Source organism: Lotus japonicus, chromosome 4, assembly GCF_012489685.1.
Source record: "Lotus japonicus ecotype B-129 chromosome 4, LjGifu_v1.2".
Classification (NCBI taxonomy): domain Eukaryota; kingdom Viridiplantae; phylum Streptophyta; class Magnoliopsida; order Fabales; family Fabaceae; genus Lotus; species Lotus japonicus.
This window is the reverse complement of record NC_080044.1, coordinates 20,046,970-20,069,428: the sequence shown is the minus strand read 5'-3', so window position 1 is coordinate 20,069,428 and position 22,459 is coordinate 20,046,970. Positions and strand designations below refer to the sequence as shown.

General features: G+C 38.2%; 1 protein-coding gene across 1 annotated transcript; it reads left to right on the top strand.

Moving 5' to 3' along the window:
* Window positions 1-3,963: 3,963 nt before the first annotated feature.
* Window positions 3,964-10,413, top strand: LOC130710480 (ubiquitin domain-containing protein DSK2a-like). Its single transcript, XM_057559763.1, has 8 exons — window positions 3,964-4,369; window positions 6,113-6,853; window positions 7,032-7,252; window positions 7,339-7,449; window positions 7,891-7,949; window positions 8,809-8,837; window positions 9,431-9,520; window positions 9,845-10,413. Exons 1-8 carry the CDS (start codon window positions 4,147-4,149, stop codon window positions 9,991-9,993), a joined length of 1,623 nt encoding a protein of 540 aa, XP_057415746.1. The 5' UTR covers window positions 3,964-4,146; the 3' UTR covers window positions 9,994-10,413.
* The last annotated feature ends 12,046 nt before the right edge of the window (window positions 10,414-22,459 follow it).

Sequence of the window (22,459 nt, the reverse complement as noted above, 5' to 3'; positions counted from 1 at the left end):
ACAAATGTACTTTCATCATCGCGTGGTGCTGTTTGATAGAGACACTATGTCGTAAAGATGTAATCTGTCATATAGTAGGTAGCATATGTCTGTGTTTCTATCCGTTGGTGTAGACATATGGAAATCTGATAGTGACACCACGAAGCTTTTCTTCATCATAGCATTGTGTCAGCTATTTGATCTTTAATTTGAATCTTCTGCACAAAGCTTTCTTAGGCTTTATCTTCAAGGGAAAGTTTTACTTGATTTGACTTTGTAGTTTTTTGGAGTGAGACTTTGACTTCTCAGACGATCTTCTGCTTCTTTCGTCTTCATTTTGCTTCAGACGATCATTCTTCTGTTCTTCAGACGATGAATGTGATTGTGCTTTGGCTCATATGTTCTAGCACACTGACTCATGTCTTTCTTTCTGATGCAACAGTCTTCATACGATGATGGACGTTGATTATCTATAAAGTTATGCTTACCATGTTTTCCTCAGACGATGCTCTTTCTTTAGCCAATCTTCCTTTAAAAGATTTATCAGCTTGGTGCATGCTTCATTCAGTTCCTGCCATGAACATGGAGATAAGGTGCAGTACCTATAGTAGAGAGATTGCACTAAGAGAGAGAGAGAGAGAGTATCTAGAGAGAGAGTGTAATTGCTTAGAGAGAGAAAATAACTGAATCACAAGTGTGTATTGATCAAATGAGCAAAAAAATCTCTTACAAGTGGTAACCGCTCCTATTTATAGTAGGGGAGCTGGGCCTAAAGCATGTAACTACCTCTGCTGGGCCGGTTGGGCCTCGCGGGAGGAGGTCCAACTCCCAGGTTGGGCGACCGCCACTTGGCGGGTGACCACTGGGCGTAGGCCCCCTAGGGGCTCGCCTTGTCCGCATTCCTTTCTTCTGTTGGTCATTTAGTATATGATGCTTTCAGATTTGACCAAATTCTTCATTCTTCTTCAGAAATGGACTGTCTAGAATGCCTGAGTTGAATAAATGAGAGTAGGTGTAGACAATAAGTTTTGCTCCATTTCTTCATTCCCTTGATGAGAGAGAAAGAGGAAACATTGATGTAGACATGTTGCTCTAGTTTCCTTGGTCAGCATGCTTTGTAGAGTATCACGTGATTTCCTAGCACTTGACTTTCTCCTTAAGAGTGTCAGAGATATTTCCATTTGAATATGGCGTTTTTTGCTTGTACTTTGACTGGGTTGAACGTTAACTTGTCTTTTCCTCTTCATGTTGACTTTTCTCCTTGTGGGTGAGCTGTCTTCTTGTCATCTTTAAGCAACAGTTCTTCAAATATTCTTTCCTGAAGGGTATGAGAGTAATTTCCTGAAATGCAATTCATATAATATAATTAGTCAGTTCATTTGCACTCTTGAACGTTTCACTCTTGAAAATTGTTATCATTCAAAATAAGATAGATGATGCATTCAACGTTTTGAACTTAACACAAAAATCCTCCCAAAAACCTCTAAAACCCCATAACCCCCAACCAACACCTATTCAAAGAACCCTAGGCCTACACCGCTCGGAGAGATCCCCAAACAAGATCTAAACTAGCTGTGCAAACCAAAAAGCCAACATCAAACCACTCGCCGCAGGAAGCTGAGAAGTAACTCTTGAAAAGAAAAGAAAACAACAACAAAACATTAAAAAGAAACCCTAAGAGATCCATCCCAAATTGGGGCCCGAGAATAAATGGGGTCACGATCGACCAAAACATGATCCAACAACCAACATCAGATCACAAACCAAGAAGCACGGACAACAAAAACCAAATATCAAAGATCCAAAGGCATGAAGAGCCAAGAAGGAGCATCGAAGAACTGAGATCCGCCATACCAGAAGCCAAAACTAAAGGGAAGCCCCCGATCTGGTCCAAAATATATGTCCCCACCAAAACAAAACTTAGATCCTGCCAACTAGTGTTGGGAGGAGACCATGTCCCACCCAAAGACGCCGCAGCCAACCAAGATTCATGCAGTGAGGGTGAAAAGATGACCACAACACAACCATGTCCATAAATAAGAAGAGACGTGTAATATTTTCCTATTTAGAGTTAATTCTACTACTGTATAAAATTAGTAATTAACAAAGAATTTTTTACTTGTAATGAAATAAAATTTAAATTTTAATATATTAAAATGTTGGAATAGGTGGATTTTTTTTAATGAAATATCATCTTTTTGTTTTGAAATTGAACTATGAATTTCCCGATGTATAAAAAAAAAGAAATTGAACGTATGAAATATTATCTTAAACCAAACAAAATCAATTTAGTTTAAATAACCGGACAATATTATATTTTTGGCTTAATTGCACATTTGATCCCCCACTTATACCTTTTTCACGATTCTGGTCCCCAACAAAAATCAATTGCATTACACGTCCCCTACAAATACCTTCGTTTGCAGAATTGGTTTTCCGTCCAATTCCATCCATATTTTAACGGTTTCCGGGTAAATAAATTAATAAAAAATAAATACATAAACAAAAACCCAGAAAATCATCATCTTCATATATTTCTTTCATCATCTTCATGATGTTCATCTCCCAATTTCAGAAAACCCAGAAAAAGCCAAGTTGAACAAACCATGCCCAACACCACCCTTATTCTTCATCTTTAAACATATCCACCATCAATAGAGTTCTTCATCTTCATCATCTTGACAAAATCCAAAAAGTAATCACATAAAAATCATTCAAAAAATAAAACCGTTCCAAAAAAAAAAAGGAACAAAAAATGAATTGATAATAACATGATTAAGTATTAAATTGACAGCAACGTGATATATGCAAAGCAAAAATACAAGACCAATTTTGTTTAGAGAATAATTGGCAGTAACGTGATTTATGGAGAGAAAAACCCAATTTTGTACAGGTTACAAATTTGCTCTCATGTAATTGAAATAGGTATCCACCCACTCACTGGGTATTGATGGTGTCTTCTATCCAGCACACTGCATCTCCCCTCTCTTCAACCCAAGCTATCGGAACAAAGAATCAAACCAGATCCATGTCTCCCTTTTCAACCCAAGCCGCAAAAACGAAAAAAGAAGGAACCTTAGGGGTTCGATTGTTGGACGCAAGGTGAAAAATGATGAAATCACGACAAATCTGTGTCAACCATGGAACCCAGAAAGCTCTATTCTTCGACCCAACATCCCTCTTCTTTCCCTGCGCACAACCGAAACCCCTGAGTTGCTAAATCGAAGCCCTCATCGTATCAACTCACCAAGAAGCAAACCCAACAGATCTGGTGTGTTGTCTAAACGAGGATCTTCATGCATTAGAGACGAGATCAAGAGAAGAGGAAGAGGAAGAGATCCGAGATATTTGAAGATGCAAAGGGAGACAGGTTTGTGCGTTTAGGGTTGATGATAAATTGAATCTAATGCTTGCTTTTAAGAGGAATTAGAATGGTGGTATTTGGGTGTTTCATGGTAAAGAAGAAAATAGATGGGAGAATGGAGATGGAATTCGTGAATTTGAGGGAATGAGGAATAGGTTGTGATGGTTCAGTGATGTGGGGTTTGAGTGTTTGCAAAAAGCTCTTTCTGGCTATTGAGAAAGACGAGAGAGAATGGAGATAAGCTAGAGACAAAGGACGTGAATGTTAAATTATTTGAGAGGTTGGAACATATATGCTTTGATTGTTAGGTCTGAGGGGATATTGAAATTTTTATTTTCTGGGTTTTTTCTTTATTTTTCATGGAGAAGATGATGAAGAAGATGAATATTCATATGCTTCTAATTTTTTTGTTTTTATTTATTTTTTATTAATTTATTTACCCAGAAACCGTTAAAATTTGAATGGAATTGGATGGAAAACCAATTCTGCAAACAGAGGTTTTTGTAGGGGACACGTAATGCAATTGATTTTTGTTGGGGACCAAAATCGTGAAAAAAATATAAGTGGGGGACCAAATGTGCAATTAAGCCTATATTTTTCACTTTGTTTTCGTTGTCTCCCGAGTTCGTAGCTACCATACCACACCGTGTCTCCCCTTTCTGGTCTTCTTCTCATCCTTTTCGATCATCGTTCTAGGGTTAGGGTTTCGTGCCCACTGCTCCGATTCGATCAGCGAGAGCGTGGGGCATACGCGCCTCCGTGTTTGGTTAGGGACGAGTAAGAGAGAGAGAGAGAGATACGCCATGGGAGGTGACGGTGCCGGTGAGGAATCGAAAGGTGCCGAAGAGGTCAACATCAACGTTCGCTGCTCCAACGGTTCCAAGTTTTCAGTTCAGGTTTCCCTCAATTCCGCCGTCGGATCCTTCAAGGATCTCGTTGCTCGCAACTGCGACATCCCCGTCGAACAACAGCGCCTCATTTACAAGGGTCGGATCTTGAAGGACGATCAAACCCTTCAGAGCTACGGTAATTTCTACTTTCTCCATCTTGATGTTGTGAATTTCGTTTGTCCAGTGCGAATGAATGACTTGATACTGTTTGTTTGGTTTAGCTTTATGGTTGAATTAAATTGGTTTTTTATGGATTGAATGACATCGTTTATTCATGAGGTTTCTGATTATTTTTACTTTAATGCGTTGTTGGTTCGACTTCAAATGTTTAGCTTATGATGGATGGATTAGGATTGTCATGTGGAATGTGCTTGTAGGAAGAAGTTTGTTTTTTGCTGTTCTTTTGGCGATTGGGATTGTTGTGGTATGTGCTCTAGATCATGAAAAGTGATAATTTTACTTCTTGCATGGCTGCATTGGTTGAAAACTTCTGTAGAAAGAAGAATAAAAAGAAAATGAAAGATGTAGGAGAAAATTGTTGCAACCTGAGACTTCTGAGAAAGAAGATAAGTGGAAAATGAACTGGAAAGAAGGTACATGGAAGAAGAGCCTAGAACTTTTGGTTTACAACTAACATTTAAAACGAAATAGGTGTTCAGTTTATTAAGAGATACTATTGAAATGTTGGTCATCGAATCTATCAGATACTGGGAAGGAAAAGATAGCTAGCACTAAATGATATCATATAAAGAAAATTTATATAATGAAGTCCATTTAAATTGTTTAATTTACTAAAGGACTCATATTTATCAACACCTATAAATGCATTACTACTTCACTTTCAATTTTTTTGAAATTTTATGCTAAGAACACATTGATTAGTATGCGTAGCATACGATCTACTTAAATGGCATACACATGTGCCATATATTCGACAAAGTAATGTACCACATAACTGGACTTGTATTGAGAAGAATTGCGTAGATGGTAACTATGTGTTTACGTCTAGTCTCTGGTTTCAATTTAAAACATAATGCATGTCTTTCAAGTCATGACCACCTATATTTTCGAAATCATATGTAATTACACCCTATTGCAACTTTGTTTATCATTCCTTTATCAGTCCATATACAATTACTAAGTAATATATGGTAAAGCAATATTATCTGATGCTGTGATACTAGTCACCTAGCCTTTGATTGGGTTTAATTCTTTTTTCTTTTCTCAGTCATCCTCTATTTTGGCTATTGTAGCATGATTGTATTCCAGTTTTTTTCAGCATCACTGTCATATGTATTTCTATGTGGTTACCTCACTGGTAATGAACAAAGGAGGAGATGCCCTGTGTACTGTATTTGCTCTATTCTTGAATCACTTGAACCATTGTTTACAAGAAAGCAGTTGGAGAATGCCTGCTTGTTTAACATAATTGATTTCCCTGAATGTTTGACAATGCAACTAGGTTAACCTAATGATTAAAGTTGTTCAGCAGGATTTGGGATCATCCTTTATAGTAGAATGCTGTTTTGTAAGAAGGGCATATGCTGTGTGTTTCTATGTTTTTTCATTGGACACTTGGAATCTGTAAGGCTGGTCTAATGCATTGTAAAATATATAACATGTGTAGAGCATTGCAATAACCGAAGTCAAGTCACGGTACAACCAACATTTTATCTGCTATTTGAAGTTAAAATTATTTTGTTGACGATTGTTGGAACTTTTTTCTAACATGGAAAATTTGAATTTGGAAGAAAAGTAGTCTTCTTTTTTCATCGTGTTCTTAGAAAGAACAGCCTAGACTTCTTCACATTAAAACTTTTGTTCTTGAAAGTTTTCCTTAATGAGTGAATATATTAAGACTTTCTTTTTATCTTCATAGGTTTGGAGGCAGATCACACTGTCCATTTGGTACGTGGCTTTGCACCTACCAATACAACTGGTGGGACCAACAGTGGTGGCACCAATACCACAACGGATAATGCTAGAGGTGCTGGTGCTAATGATGGTGGGGGTTTAGGAGGGCTTGGTTTTGGAGCTTCCCTGTTCCCTGGACTAGGTATCAATGGCACTGGGGGAAATGGCTTATTTGGTGACGGACTTCCGAATCTTGAACAAATGCAGCAACCATTTATTTCAAATCCCAATTTGGTGAGAGAAATAATGAACACACCTGCTATGCAGAATCTAATAAATAATCCTGAGATAGTGCGGAATCTTATAATGAGTAACCCACAGATGCAAGAGCTCATGGATCGAAACCCTGAGCTAGCACACATACTTAATGACCCCAGCACTCTTCGCCAGACTCTTGAAGCTACAAGGAATCCCGAGATCATGCGTGAAATGATGAGAAATACTGACAGAGCTATGAGCAACATTGAATCTTCTCCTGAGGGATTCAACATGCTGAGGCGCATGTATGAGAATGTTCAAGAACCATTTTTAAATGCCACTACAATGGGTGGTAATGCGGGAAATAATGATACAGCAATTTCTGGGACTCAGGGTGGCCAAGTCAGGGATCAATCAACTAATCCCTCAACTGCTAATTCTGAAACAACTGGTGGTTCTCCTGTACCCAATACTAACCCGCTTCCTAATCCTTGGTCCTCTACTAGAAGTAAGTTTTGAGACAATATTTTTTCTCTTTGTAATCCTGCGACTGGGCACCTCATTTTCTCCATTGGATTTGAACATATTTTTTCTTATTGTTATTTATGGCTGTTTGAAGGCTAGTATTACAGCTTTGTTGCTTGTGTTGTTACTAATACTGTTGTAATTGGTGGGGAGCTTTGCAGCTGGACCTGCCCCACCAAATAATACTAGAAGATCAACTGCTGGCGGGGATGCTAGACAACAAACACCTACTGGCTTAGGAGGGCTTGGTATGCCGGACCTTGAAGGCATGTTGGGTGGCAGTGGTATGCCAGATGCTGCTTCATTGGCCCAGTTAATGCAAAATCCAGCTATCTCACAAATGATGCAAAGTATCCTTTCCAACCCACAAACATTGAATCAGGTATCTACTTATTGTACCCAGTACAAGTACGAGATGCTTCATGCATGTGCTCAATTTCTCTTTCTAATATCCAATTTACTTTTTAGATTCTTGGGACTAATACTGAACAGCGTGGCATGCCTGATTTAAATTCTCTTAGAGAAGTGATGCGGAATCCAGAGTTCCTTCGCATGTTTTCTTCACCTGAGACAATGCAGGTAGACAAATTTGAAGTTTTGCATCTGTTGATGAGTTTTAGTTAATATCTCCGGCATAGGGTTGAATGATGCTTGCATTAATTAGTATGTGATCTGATGCTCAAACTTTCAATTTAAAATGCTGCTACTGAAGTACAGATGTTAGCATGTACTTTCTTTGGAAGAAATTCTAATTGTTCTTAGTATGAAAAAATAATGATTATCCAGACCTAACGGGGCCAACGGCATCATCGGTCCAATGGTTGAATGAAAAACCTCCTACATAAGCAATGGGGGAGGAGGGAATTGGCTCTTTTATTTTATTTTTTTGCAGCAGAAATTTTGATTCTTTAACATGTTATCTATCATGATAATGAAAAACTTATTGCTTGGCTATGTAATTTTTCACTTCCTTGCTTTCAATTAATATTCTCACAACTTTGTCTTATTGCACATTGACAGCAACTCATGTCTCTCCAGCAATCTCTTTTGTCTCAGCTTGGTCAGCAACAACCAACACAGTAAGTAATATTGCAATCCTGGCTCTCCTCCCACCTTGCATTTTCTTACTCATCCATGGGCAGAAACAAGAACTTCAAATGTGAAGTTGTCAATGTTTTGCTGAATCACTTAGTTATTTGCTCAAGCCCAGTGACTAGGACACCCATTTCAACTTTCTTAGGCCTTAGATGCCTCATCTGACTTCCCATGAATGAGTAATTTTTTTGATGATTACTTCACAAAAAGGCATTTATTGTTACAGCTTCCCTGTACTGGCCTAGATCATGTGACATTATCCTTGAAAATCCAAGATGTTTTAATATTCCCATTGGCCATCATTTAAACTGGATGGGGTTTTTTGAATTTGTCCAAAGCCAGAAATAAAGATGGGCGATTAATGTGTAATGTTATTTCAAAATCCAAAATAAACGAGGTCCATTGATTCCATTGTTATGCATAATATCATAGGTATTTGTCAGGAATAATATTCAAAGCATTCTAATTCTATATGCTTAAAATTACCATAAAGTGAAATGCAGCTGCTTTTTGAACTTGGGAATTGGATATTCTTAGTAAACAATATGGTACTTCTTGCACTCTAAGCATCAAACAAAATCTGAATACAATTGAAGGCCTCTTGGATGTGATTTTCCTGGTGGCTAAGTAGTAAGTAGTACATGGGTTGAAATCTTGATGTGGTGGATGGCATAGTCAAAGTTTTGGATGGTTGATATTAGCTTAAAATCCAGTTTGATGGTGGTTTACGTTTTGCTTCCTAATTTGTGAAATACTGTATTGATGTACTTGTTGGCTTTTTTTTTGCTTTATTTATTGTTTGTTTCTTGCTTGATTTGCTATTAATCTGGTAAGCTTCTGCAGGGAATCAGGTCAAACTGGTGGAGGCACTGGTATGCACGATAACCCTCCATTGTCCATTCTCTTGGTTTCTGATCATTGTGTGGCTATGGAATTGCACTGGGAATTCAAATTGCTTAACCATCTGTTTAGATTACCCATCCATACTTGAGTTATATGAAATTATGAATTATAATTTAATGAATCAGTTAAAAATTTAATGGGAGTTTCGTCTTCTACTTGTTCCTCTTCATGAAGATATTCAGATCGGCAGGGGTTAGTTGCCCTGTTTTAGTAAAAATGAGAATTTGATTGAGTTGTTTGAATACCTTTACACTCAGATTTTGTTGGGTGGTTTGTAAATTATAGAACTGGGTATGGGTGAGCTTGACCAAAAGGCACTGCCTGCGATCCTTTGAAACCAAATTTAAGATTGTTCTTATGAAATCATAAGACCCATTAATTCATGTGCTATCTTTAGAAGGGTAACATGCATTTAACAAATCTTTTTGCCTGATTCATTCTGTAGCAATGAAAGGGGGAACTTTTAAGTTTGGTGGTGGCTATTTGGGATGCGACTTCCTTTTGATAGGAAACAGATTTGTAACATTTCTTTGAAATTACTTCCACATCTTTTTATTGGCAGGACCATTGAACAACTTGGGGTTGGAGATGTTATCGAGCATGTTTGGTGGACTTGGAGCTGGTAGTCTAGCTGTTCCAAATAGATCAAATGGTAAGCATTATTGTTGTCTTCTACTTCTCTCTATGAATTTTAAATTATACTAACTAAACTGTAGCTCTTATACTAAAAGGTTCCTGTTTAAAAACAATTACTGTGGGGACCAAAAATGTAATTTGGTACCTCTAATTTATATACTGTGATTTGACTCACCAGTGTAGATTTTTACCCAATCGGATAATTTTCAAACTCTAGATCCAATTATGAACTTTCAATACTTATATGTATCTAATGAATAATCCAAAAATATGGGAACTACATATGAATATGAATTTAACCTAGATTTTATGCTGCTCATTGATTTTGTTGTCGTCTCAGAGGCCCCGGAGCAATTGTATGCCACCCAGCTTTCACAGCTTCAAGAGATGGGGTTTTTTGACACTCAAGAGAACATAAGGGCACTTATTGCTACATCAGGGAATGTTCATGCAGCAGTTGAACGGCTTTTGGGAAACTCTGGTCAGTAACAGATGGTGTTGGCTGATCCCTTTCATGAAGTTCTCCTGTGTCCTCGAAGGTTGGTCACTTTGAAATCAGTAATGTTCAAGCCCATTGCTGGTTTTAATGAAATAAGGAATCTGTCTAAATTATAGTGGTTCAGAGCTGTAATGGTGTACATTATATACATTGGACTGTAACTCCCCATCCCAGCGGGTTGAGTTCTGGCTGTCCTATTTTTTTCATGTACATACATATCAAAGCTAGTTCTAGACTTGGCGCGAGAGCTTAAATATTTTCAAATGAATATATTTTATACAATTAATTTGTATTAATACTCAATAACTGCACAATTACTGATTTGGCAGGTGAGAAGGGGCATGAGGCTAGCCGTAAGTACCACATGCTTGAATGTGGTGTGAACCCTTAATTGATCGACTTAATTTCTATTTTGGTCATGTTATTTTGAGCAAATCCGTTGATTTTGTTTTATTCATTGCAATGTATGAAGTATGCTGTCTGCGTTTAATGTGACATGGAAGAAGAATTGTTTTATTTATTCATTCACCATAATATTTAATGACCTATGCTTTTTCAAAGCTAGCTTCATAGAAAATGAATATTAAAATAAGCTACAGCAATAGGACTATCTTTTGAAAATTTTACGATAACTTTAAGAGCAACAAATTCTTTATTGACACAATTTATCACATTGCAATTGAATTATTTGTATCAAATCTAACACATTTTACTTATGTTGGCATTTCAAAAAGTAATGTGTTTAAGCAACACACTCTTGGGATCCCTAAAAGAAGATGCTCAATCTTTTGTATTTATATTAGTGTTTTATATAAAAAGGTAGTTGTATTTTTTGTTTTCTATTAACAAAAATAGTGAAAAATATATTTTGGTTTGTTAAATTGCGGGTAATGGGCACGGGTACGGGCATATAGGTACCCAGAGGGTACGGGGACAGACATTCAAGTTGCTACCCACGCGGGTATGAGGACGGGTACGGGTAATTTTTTAAAACGCGGGTATGGGGATGAGTACTATAGTACCATACCCAAACCCTATCCATTACCATCCCTAATCATTTCTATGGAAGCCCAACAAATGCTACAGAGGCAATCATTTTCAATCACCACTCCCTACACCAAAAGATTCTCCTTTACTACTACCTTGTTTGCTCTAGCCAACAAAATAATAGTACTTTAGGAGGGATTATCCAAAAGATTCTCCTTTACTGCTACCTTGTTCGCTATTTCTAGCCAACAAAATAATACTTCTTCCGTTCCAAAATGGTTATTGTTTTAGCTTTTCACATATATTCTAAAATGGTTGTTGTTATAGAAATCCAAGACTATTTGTCACATCTTCTTCCATATAAACTCTCATTTAATATTGTATCTCTCATCTACCACCTTCAATTCTCACCAATCACAATGCCCACCAATCACTTAACCAATAATTATCATTCTCTCTCTTTATATAACTCAACATTAAATAGGGGTGTTTTAGTCAAATATTATATCAATTAATAAGCTCTTAAATTATGTGCATTACCTTAAACAACAATTTTGGAACGGAGGGAGTAGCAGTCTAGGAGGGATTATTTTCCTTACCTTCTTCGGGATAACCCATGATGTCTAGAATCTTCAGATCCACCATTTTATAGATCGACTTTACCAAGAGAATCCCATTTTTTTCACCTAGCCACATCAGCCCATCTTCAATTTGGCAGGGGAGAATTGAATTGATGAGGTTGAACAACCTCCTTTTTTTGTTCTAGCCCCCACCCAAACCACTGCCTTTGCAACTCCAAAGACCAACTCCAGCTACGGCCCATTGAAGAGCCCACCTCACTTATGACAAGAGTCTTTTAAACAACTAAAATAGTACTCTCTCCGTTCATTTTTAAGTATCGTTTTAGCATAAAGCTCTCAAACCAAAATAGTGGATTGTTAGAGTTTTTTCTCATTCTACCCTCTCACATTCAAGTCATAAAGTCATAAAACTCTCAAACCTTAGTTTTTTTCTCTCTCTCTCATATCATTAAAACATTTACCTCTAATTCTAGAGGTAATGGGAATGAGAGTTATTGAGAAAGGAGAATGTTATTGAAAATGTGAAGTGGAGTTATTGATAAAGTAGGACTATAATGGACAAATTGTAACCTTAAAACATCAAAATGACAGTTAAATAAGAACAAAAAAATTCTTCTAAAGCGACACTTAAAAAGGAACGGAGGGAGTAATCTCCAATTTTACGTGTTATTCAATATCAATTTAGGCCCTTATCCTACTTGTTTATTTCAATTTCATATCAACTAGACTTAGACCCGCACAACGCGCGGTTGCTAAAATTAATTTCTTTCTTATGAAGTTAAAAATGGTACATGTTAGTTTGTTAAAAATACCAATGAACCATTAAAATGTGTATATTATATTGTTTTAGTAAAAACCTCTCTTGTCGGCATGCATTTTTTGGTGAGTACAATTTGAGCTTTTCTACATTCGTTTTCCTTCTTTTCTTTTTTGGAAGATCTTAATTTAAAGCATAGATAAATTGAGCTATCATACCTTTTTCCCTTTTCCCCCACCCTAGTAAAAATACCATGTGCCTCTCTACTGCCTTGAGGTTGCTGAAGCGTCAACTCGTTTTGCAAAATGGCAAAATCTTCCTCACATTCCCCCACGATTCTTTATTTTTTTGTGTTATTAATCAATATATATTGTACGAATTAAAAAAAATGTAAGTTCACTATTGTATTGAAATTGTTAAAAAATAATTAAAAATAAAAAAAAGAGTATTTCTACTATATGGTTATGAAAAAACACTAAAATTATTTTAAATATTTTTTTCTAGTAGTTAATATCTTAATTTGGGATTCTTGTATGAGATGATTTTTCCGTGTTTTGGTTTATTTGATTTTTAATTTGTCGGGTTTTTGTTTGCAATTATCATTGCAGGCAGGGCAGGGCCGGCCCTGGGCCTGTGCAAGCAGGCCCACAGCCCAGGGCCTCTAAAAAAAGGGCCCTAAAAAAAATTCGAATACTTTTTACAGCGTTTTTACTTAAAAAAGTGCTGTAAATAGTCAATCTTTTACAGTGCTTCGTACCGCTGTATACTATTTAACAGCGGCGAGAGGTCCAAAGCGCTGTAAAAGGCCTTTTTTTGGCTTAGTGTTCCTATTAAACTTTCTCCAAAAAAAAAATTTAAGGGTCCATTTTTATTATTAACCCAGAGCCTCCAAAATGTCGGGACCAGCCCTGATTGCAGGTTGCAGTCTCATTTTAATTTATGAATAAATATATTTCTATCATCGAAAAAATACATTTGCATACTTATTTTGTTTTATTTTAGAATACAGTTACACAATTTAGAACACTTTTGTACTTATCGAGTAGATTAAGTAAAGAAAGTTTCGTAATAGAAAAGTGTTAGGTTATTTTTAAATGGTTGTAGGCTAAAGGTGGGCTTATGAGGAAGAAGTATTGACTATTCTTTATGCTTAGCTATTTTTTCCACAATTTATCTTTCAAAATGTTTTTATTGAGAATGACTCCACCTTGAGTGTTGGATGGGTTTCGAGGAAGGATCACATACCATGGAAGATGATGTAGGAATTTAATCTTGTTAATTTTTTAATGTCTAATGTTCACTCTTTAGCAGTAAAGCATAGCTTGAGGGAAGGTAATATGTTTGTTGATTACATTGAAAAAAGTGGTTGTGATCCAGTTGAACTTCTTTAGAAATTATGTGATTGTGATGAGAAGGTTGTTCTCATCTTACTTATTTCAATTCAATAAAGTCGTGCTTTCATTAAAAAATGTTTCATAAAATATGAAATTTAATTATTTGATAACTCCAATTCGATTGTATAGTTTGTTCAAATATAATTAAATGAACAATATAAAGAGGAGGGCTCAGTTTACACTCTTCTAAATATTATCAAAGTTTGAATAAATGAAGTTATTTATATTGGAGAAGGACTCAACTTACACTCTTCTAAATCTTACACTCTTACACTCAATCTAAACCGTTTACTTCATTTTAATCTAACAGCTCTAACGTGTTTCAATTATTAAAACACATCCTATACACCTTCCCCGTTCTCAATCCTTCAGTATCCTTCCACCATTTCCTTGCCCCGGCGCGCTACTTCAAGTTGCATCTGTCTCCCAATAAGGCAATAACCCTCACATAGGATTTCTTGCTTATGGAAACCTGTCATTAACTGCTGCGAGTTTCTATCTACATGTCTTTGATTCAATACTATTAGAAGTAAACAGAACATTAGAAGGATAGTGGTCAAACCGTCAAAGGATTGTTTGATCTTATTTAATCTTTGAGAAGTCATGCCCTACGCTGTTTCTCCTACGTTTTTTTTTTTCACTGAAACAACAATTATTGAGGATTAGATTAAATCATGGGAAGAATCTGAAACAAAACAAAATATGGTAGGCAACCAGAATTATATTGTTTGGAAAGCGGCATCCTATAATGCTTGGGAAAAGCCAAGAGGCTTTGATGGATCATATTTTCTAGGAGAAAATTGAGGCGTTTCAATAAAACCCAATTTGATTAATGAACTGAATTAGGATTTCAGAAACCAAACCCTAAAATCTTGGACCACAGAGATGTAGAATGCGAGCATGGTGCTGCACGAGGATGTGTTTTAATAATTGTGACATATTAGAGCCGTTAGATTAAGATGAACTCAACGGTTTAGATTGAGTGTAAGAGTGTAAGATTAGAAGAGTGTAAACTGAGCCTTCCTCTATAAATCCCCTCAAATTCTGAAGCGCCTTCATTATTCTCCTCCTCACTTTCAGCCACCCTCTCCATCTCTAAACTTTTATTCTCAACTGGTTCAAACCCCCTTCCCAGAGATGTAACCAAAGAGTCCTAAATTAGTAAAGGAAGAGCTCACCAAGGAACCCCGAGTACGAATCAAATCGGAAAAAGAAGGATGGTCCTACGGATAACGAAGCAGCGGGAAGCGGGGACGTAAATCCAGGCAGGAGGAAGGAGATAAGCTCTTCTCCTAGCTCTATCTTCACCCTCTTTTTCAATGGTATCTTAGATTTCATCGGCTATCAGGTTCGTGGGTTGTTTGCACAATTTGGGAGGGTTGTTAAACTTTTCGTCCAAATTCAAAGGAAGATTGGAAGGATGTATAGGTTCAGGCTTGTTTGATTTTTTTTTTCTGCAGAGGTGGAATCTTAGACGATCAATCATCTCAACGGGTTTCACCTGTTTATCTAGGCTGGTTGTTTGCGTGTTTGGAGTTGTTTTTTGGTGTTGTTTCTTTTTTATTCCCCTTTAAGGAGGGTGTAAATCCGGACTATTTCCTCAATCTTGTATTATAGATTTATATATATGTACATATGTGTATATATATATATATACATACATATAGACATACACTGACCTCTGTCAAGGTTTGAAAAAATGACACTCCACCTTATTCTTATAAAAAATCTACACTCGACCCCATAATATATAGAGGCAAAATTTAGAGACAAAAAATATCGCCACTATTACTAATTAGTTAAAATTTTAATAAATTTAAATTTAATGCATATACAATATTACACATTAACTTTTGTTCTCTTTAGAACGATTTTAAACCACAAATGACCACCACCAAGCCTTGTTATCTTTAGCGCGACGACCACCGTCGTAGAACACGAAATCCCATATCTCAAAGTTGTGTTGCGACCAAAACCCCATAAAATCTGACCAAACCCCATCTTGCACCACTGGTGACGTCGCTCCTTCTCCATGAATTGCACATCCCAAAGTCACTTGTTCTTCTACTTCTTGTGAACTTCGTCTCATTGATGTTGTTAGGCAACATTTTGTTAGTTTAAGAAGCTGCTGGATTTTTTAAAACGGTACCCCACCACATATTTGGGTTGTAGTAGCATTAGATCCACATTATATTTCTTAGTTTTATTTCTCTTTCTTCTTCGACAATTTGTGTTCTCTCATTAAAAAATAATTTGTCACCACCATTGTTTTTGTGGGTCTACAATCCAGTTTTAAAAATTGGACGTAGAAGGAGAGTTTTTTTTTTTTTTTTGGAATGCCAGAATGAATTAAAGAATGGTAACACTTTGGGGTGTTACAACCCACAATACACAAAACAAAAATAGAAAACAAAAAAAGAGTCAAACCAAAGCAAACACAGTGGCTAATTTAAGGCATTAAAAAACTGCAACACAAGTGCAAGGCCAGTAATCCGTCCTAGTTAGCTCGATGCAGGCCAGGATAAAAAGAATTGGTAAGCCAAGGGCCTTATGACAAAGAACCAGTAGAAAAATTTCCTACATAAGTCATGAAACATAAGCAGCAAACCAGCCAACGCACTGCCACCTATTGTCAAAGGAACTGACTTGGAATGGATCAGAAAAACCATTAAGTAAGCCACAGACCTACTGACTCACTGTACAGCTCACGACGAGCCAAAAACGCTCCAAAATGCAGCTGCTACTGATACCAGGAGCTGCTCTCTCCCAAGCAAATAGCAGGGTTGCAAGACCAATCATAGAAATTGGAATTAAAGTCCTTCTTTTTACCTTTTAACCATTTCAATGATCTGAATTTGATCAAGTCTAATGTCTTTTCTCCACAAGCTGTTCCAGAGTTGAATACAATATCATTCCTTTGGAGCCAAATGGACCAAGCTGTGGCAACCCACACTGCCCACCACCCCTGTTTTGAACCCGAGGACAAGTTATGCACATGATGAAGTAAATGAGCTCTAGGATAGTATTTTAATTAAAATTGAACTATTACTAGATACAAAGATGGAAATGAAAACAAAAGCATGTTTGACTATGTTCGAGAAACGGTTTGTCTGCCGGTATAGTGTGATATTGCAAAATTTGTAGAAATTGTATTGTGAGTTCACGGAGGAAGAACGCGATTAAGGGAAAGAGGAGATTAAGTTGTTTTTTTTTTAATTTATTGGATTATATTGAAGATAATTTTTGAAGTTATTGATGAAGAATATTTTTTCGTCACCAAAGTTTGTCTCTATATAAAATGCGGTGGAGTGTAGATTTTAGATAGAAATGAGGTGAAGTGTAATTCTTACAAACTTTAAGGGGATGAGTTTACTTTACTTTATCTATCTATATCATATATATATATAATTTTTTTTTTGGTCAAAGGTGATCGGAATAAATACCCAAAGGGTTACCCAGCGGCACTTACATCATGTGAGAATAAATCTCAAGGAGCATTATGCAATGCACATACATAAGAAAATAAAGCACATGCATGCCTACTCAAATTAACAAGCTGAAACATTCAGCGAAAGCATGATGCAAAACCCTAAAGGTCATACAAAAGATCCTTAAAACCCTAACATTAACAGATAATCAATTGACTTCTAAGCGACAATTAAAATCTATTCTTCATTTTTACGCTGCGCTTCCATAAGCAAAACAACCGACTCTGCCGGAGTTGCAAAACGTGCAACTATTAGTGAAGCTCAAATCAAGGCTTCAACAACACAAAATGGGGTCAATCTTGTAGATCTGAGAATCTGGGGAGAAACAGGAAACTTTTGAAGATTCCAAAACACCCGCAGCAAAGCTGCAATACTGAGAACGAAGAGAGAGATGGAGGGGTAAGACTGGAAGCAGCAGCGGTGAGAACGGCGGCAGCGGCGAGACTCATCGGCTTAGACGGTTGTAGAAGGGCGGCTCTAGTGTTCACAGAGCGGATGAGACGGATGCAGGAGGGCAGATCTGACGGTCATGGAAGCAAGAGGGGGAAGACGTGGTGGCAGTCATGTGACAAGGGCCGACGAGGAGGAAACACGATGGCAGGCATGTGAAAAGGGCGAGCGATGGTAAAGGCAGTGGTGGGTGGAGCCGGTGGCCTCGCCGCAGAAGGTGGCTCGGTGGTCAGAGTGATGGTAGCAGCAGGGGCATGGTGGACGAAGAATAGGGCAAACAACACATAGAGAAAAAAGAAAAACCCACTTATTTGGGTAGGAGATCCACCTAGAGTGGAAGGAAACCCACATATTATGGGAGAAAGCATCTACCAAGCAGAAGAAAAGGTCTCCCTAGAGGAGAAGGGGATCCCCCCATGAGGGAGGAGACCCCCCAAAGGGGGTGGCGGCTGCTCTTTGGGTTGTGCCCTAGCAGAGCAAAACAAGAGGGATGAATATTGATTTCGTGGGTCACTCCTCTATATCATATATATATATATATATATATTATTTATGGAAAAACCAAATATATATTAAAAGGAGGGCAAAGCCCAAGATACAGAGTACAAAGATACAAAATAAAAAAACCAAGAGAAACAGTACAGAGCTACAAAGAGAAATATCAAGAGAAACAAACAACAAAAAAGAAAAACAAACACTGCCAATAAAATCTAACAGCCCAGTCAAAACAAAAGGCTGTAGCAAAACAGAAAAAACAGCTTGCAAAGCAACATCAAGAACAAAGTAGCGAAGGCAACAACATAGGTCCCAGGCCCATCCAGTTAATCACCCACTACAACACATGTAGAGAGCATAACACCAAAGAAACTCCCAAAGAACAAGATAACAAAAACTCATGACAGCAGCAAGGTGTCCACACAGCCCCAAGAAAGCAACAGCAGTAGGGGACGAAACTGAAATGAGACTAGGAAGTGACACACACAGGAATTATCAAAATAAACCCATAAATCCTCGAGCCTATAACAGCCTTCTTAAGCCAGATTATATGTCTTCTCATTTGCTTCCCAAGTGAGGATCTGCTAACCCATTCGAGCGTGACCTTTCCCCTAAATTTAGAGTTGCAAAGAAGACTCCTCCCATCACTAGAGGCCCGCTCCACTGATTTATCCGCCGCTTAAGCACATTAAAAAAACTCAGTTTTTTTCAGCAATGAGACCATAAATAATGACTATTAGGCATGGTTGATCGTCCCTTGATAGTTTCCTCTTTGAATACAACCTCCACCTTCAACCCAGAAACTTTCCTCATCGTAATGAGACCCCCCGCTGTCCCTTCAACCGGCACAAAATCACACACACAAATCAGCGAATTGGCGAAATTAGCAATTTCCTTCTCTTTCACTCTCGGAACAGGGTTCACCTTTTTAATAGCCTCCTTGACCGCAAACTGATTGTCTGCACCTCCTAAACCTCTTATGTTCCACGACACCAGCCTACCCCTTGCATCATGAGTTAGGAAGCAAAAGAGGGTGAAATTTGTAGTAGTTCCTCCACTAAACCATCCTCAGCTTGGTTGTCTGAACCTTCAAATTGTAGCCCCAACAATTTCCACAACGCTTAGGCTTTCTTGGCCCTTGTACGATAACTTCAGGGCAAAGGCTAGGAGCGCTAGGAGCACCGGAGACGTTACTGGTTGCGGGATTTGAGATCGAACTTTGCTGTGCTGAGTTTCTGAGGACAAGAGGAGAAGAAATTGGTGTCTTTCGAGGCCTGCCTCTACCTCTCTTTTGAACACGAGATTGGATAGGAATGATAGAATTAACTATAGAGGCCAATTCATTATCTGGTATAGTGGTGTGAGACGAAATTGCTGATAAGTCTTCAGAATTGTGACAAAAATTCTCCCCTAAGTCAATAAGACCATGGCCCAGTTTGCAAGTTTTCCCACCATAGGAAATAAAGCCTCCAGGACTGGATAGAAACCAGGGCTCCAACGGCTTGAAGTTGGGACAACCCCAGATAAATTAATAGCTATAGCCATTGACTTCTAGATATTACTGTTGAGCTCATTCACACGTTATTGCCACAAACCTCTGGGTACAAACACCTTATTGATGTCAAGATAAACCCGAAACAGGGTATCTCTGTCCAAACAAACTGAAACATAGTAGATGTTCCTTGGGTTGTCTGCCTTGTCCTCAACATCTGACATAAATTTGAAAAGTTTGTTGGGAAAGGATAAGCTATCTCTTTGACTTGAAAAGGTTATTGACGTTTCTTGCTCAAATATCACCACCGCTGAAGAGTCATCAACGATAACAGAGCCGCCATGAGATCCCACTAAACCACCATCTTCTGAGGTGTGTCCACCACCCACCCCGTCGCCCAAGAACTCTGTAGGGGGAGATTCCACAGAGTCCCAAGAATTGGCCACCACTGTTGAGCAGGTGGGCATGACCGCTTCAGATGATTCATTCACAGAGTAAGAAGATAAGGTAAATCCAGATCGAGAGAGATGTTCTCCAGGAATCAAGAAGTCATAGTAAGGATTAAATTCCACTTCTATCAACACACTTTCGTCGTCCAACATAGCTTTCATAGACCGCCCATGAAAGTCAGGCAAGGAAAAAACTATCAATATCCTTGCGATGTCATACTGTTTCCTCTCCTTGGTATCTTGATCCATACACACAAACTCTCCAAACAGCCCTGATAATGACCTGAAGAATGATTCGTCCCAAGCGCCAATGGGGATATTACGAAAGGTTAGCCAGAAAAAAATGTTTACAAGATGAGGAACTAGTTTTTGCCGGTCGAAAAAAGGAAAACTTATAGCTTAGATAAGCCTTTTCACTAGTGAGAAAGCTTCTCAGTTCTTCCCTGCTTGGGATCTCCAATGCAACTTAGTAAGGCCCCAATGCAATCACTTTGACTGTGCTTAGGCCTTTAGCAATCAAGAAGTCAGTAATGTCCTTGGTGTTGTATGTATCAATGAGAGACGCAATAGCCGTTCTCTCTACTCGATCTCTGACCTCTTCTGTTACAAGCACACACAACTCAAGGCACCTTACCTCTTCAACTTTTTTCTTTGGTTGCCACACCAGATTGTTGAGTTTATACACCTGATTAGCGTCCCTACTCCTCTTGTAATTAGCTTTCTTGGACAATAGAGGGAATCTAGCCGCACTTAGTTTGATAGTAGCACCATTAAGCATCTTACCATCAAGTTCATGGATAGCTAAATCTGCATCCCTAATACTCTTGAATCGAACGAACCCAAACTTGGATCTCCTATTAATTTTCTTCCTCTTCTGAACATAAACTCCCTCAATATTGCCAATCTTTGCGCATAAATTTTTGAGGTGATGATACTGAGTCCTTTCGTTTAAACCATCAACAAAAATGGTACTCCTCCTTGCTGAATGATTGTTGGCAGGTATACCTCTAGCTCCACTTGGTCCTCTCTTGTGCCTCCCATGTTTGCGTTGAAAGCTTGTTCTAGCAGCACTGGGTAACCATCGCTTTGCTCTATCTAGAGAATGCGACCCCTTTGGTATGTACCGATGTCTTGACGGTTCAGCCGCCATGTCCTTTCACCATAGTTCGCCACTCCGGGCACCACCAATGATCAGGGGACTCCAATTTGACCACTTTTCTAGAGAGAAGTTGGAGACCTTCTCTCTAGAAACCCCCATGGGACATATATATATATATATATATATATATATATATATATATTTACTTATATATGTGTGTGTGTAAGATAAGATTTGTTGCGTTCTAAGGTAAGCTTAAGTAAGAAAGGTATAAAAAGCAAACTCTAGCAGAGCACTAAAATAGCAAAGACGTAATAAAAGGGAATATTCTCATTAATGGTCATAAAGGTCTCCGGTACAAGGTGATGACCTACCCTTTTATAGAGGGGTATGGTCATGACATGGACTTTTCCTACATTTGGGCCTGACAACCAGGGCCCAAATCCCTATGCACATAAGACAAATCCAAGAGAATCTTCCAGCTGGCTTACAGGACCACTTAAAGGGGGCGAGAATCCTCGGTATTTCGCCTGTTCCCGCCATGTCTTCCTTCGTCTAGCTGATTGTTTGTTTTGGGCGAGCATAGAGGTCTTTACGTCCCGCCCAGTCCACATGCCCCCAAGACATGAGGCTCAGGTAGATTGAGTCGAAATGTCTTCAGTATGCTATTTCATCGCCTGCCTTCATTACTCATTGGGTGATTTTTGGTGAAGTCGTTTGTAAATGTATTGGTTATTCTACATCGCCCCTTTCACGTTTGTTGTTATATCGCCACTTTCCGTACTTGTTGATATGCCGCCACTTTTTATGTTTGTTAATATGTCGCCAATTTTGTGTTTATTGATATGTCGCCATTTTTTGCCCAATTGGTTTTCTCAAACGTCAATCAAGTCTTTTCCACTGACACACGCAATCCTCGTTTCCCGGGATTCGTCATCATTTGCAATGAATGCAGTTTCCATTTGCGTGTCTCGAGGAGTTGCTTCGTTTGGTGGAAACCTAGGATGTTATGATACCTTTTCACTTCACACCTTTTCAAAATTTTCAAAATTTCAAATCTCACGTCGCTTCGCTACTTACCCCACTCATTCTCTCTCCTCTTTTCCCCTATAAAACCTCTTTTACCTCTCTTCACTTTTTTACTTTCAGCGATTTTCTCACTTTCTCCTCTTTGAAGTTCGGCGAATCCTCGCTTACTCCAGCCGTCGTCATTGCGCGGTGTTCTCCTTTAGCCGACGCTCTCCTCACCCAATCTCTCATCCCT

Excerpts from the sequence above, each read along its gene's own strand:
- LOC130710480 (XM_057559763.1), top strand. The coding sequence starts at position 4,147 with ATGGGAGGTGACGGTGCCGGTGAGGAATCGAAAGGTGCCGAAGAGGTC. Across the intron at positions 4,370-6,112 it reads TCAAACCCTTCAGAGCTACG|GTTTGGAGGCAGATCACACT; the intron begins GTAATTTCTACT and ends TTATCTTCATAG. Across the intron at positions 9,521-9,844 it reads TGTTCCAAATAGATCAAATG|AGGCCCCGGAGCAATTGTAT; the intron begins GTAAGCATTATT and ends TTGTCGTCTCAG.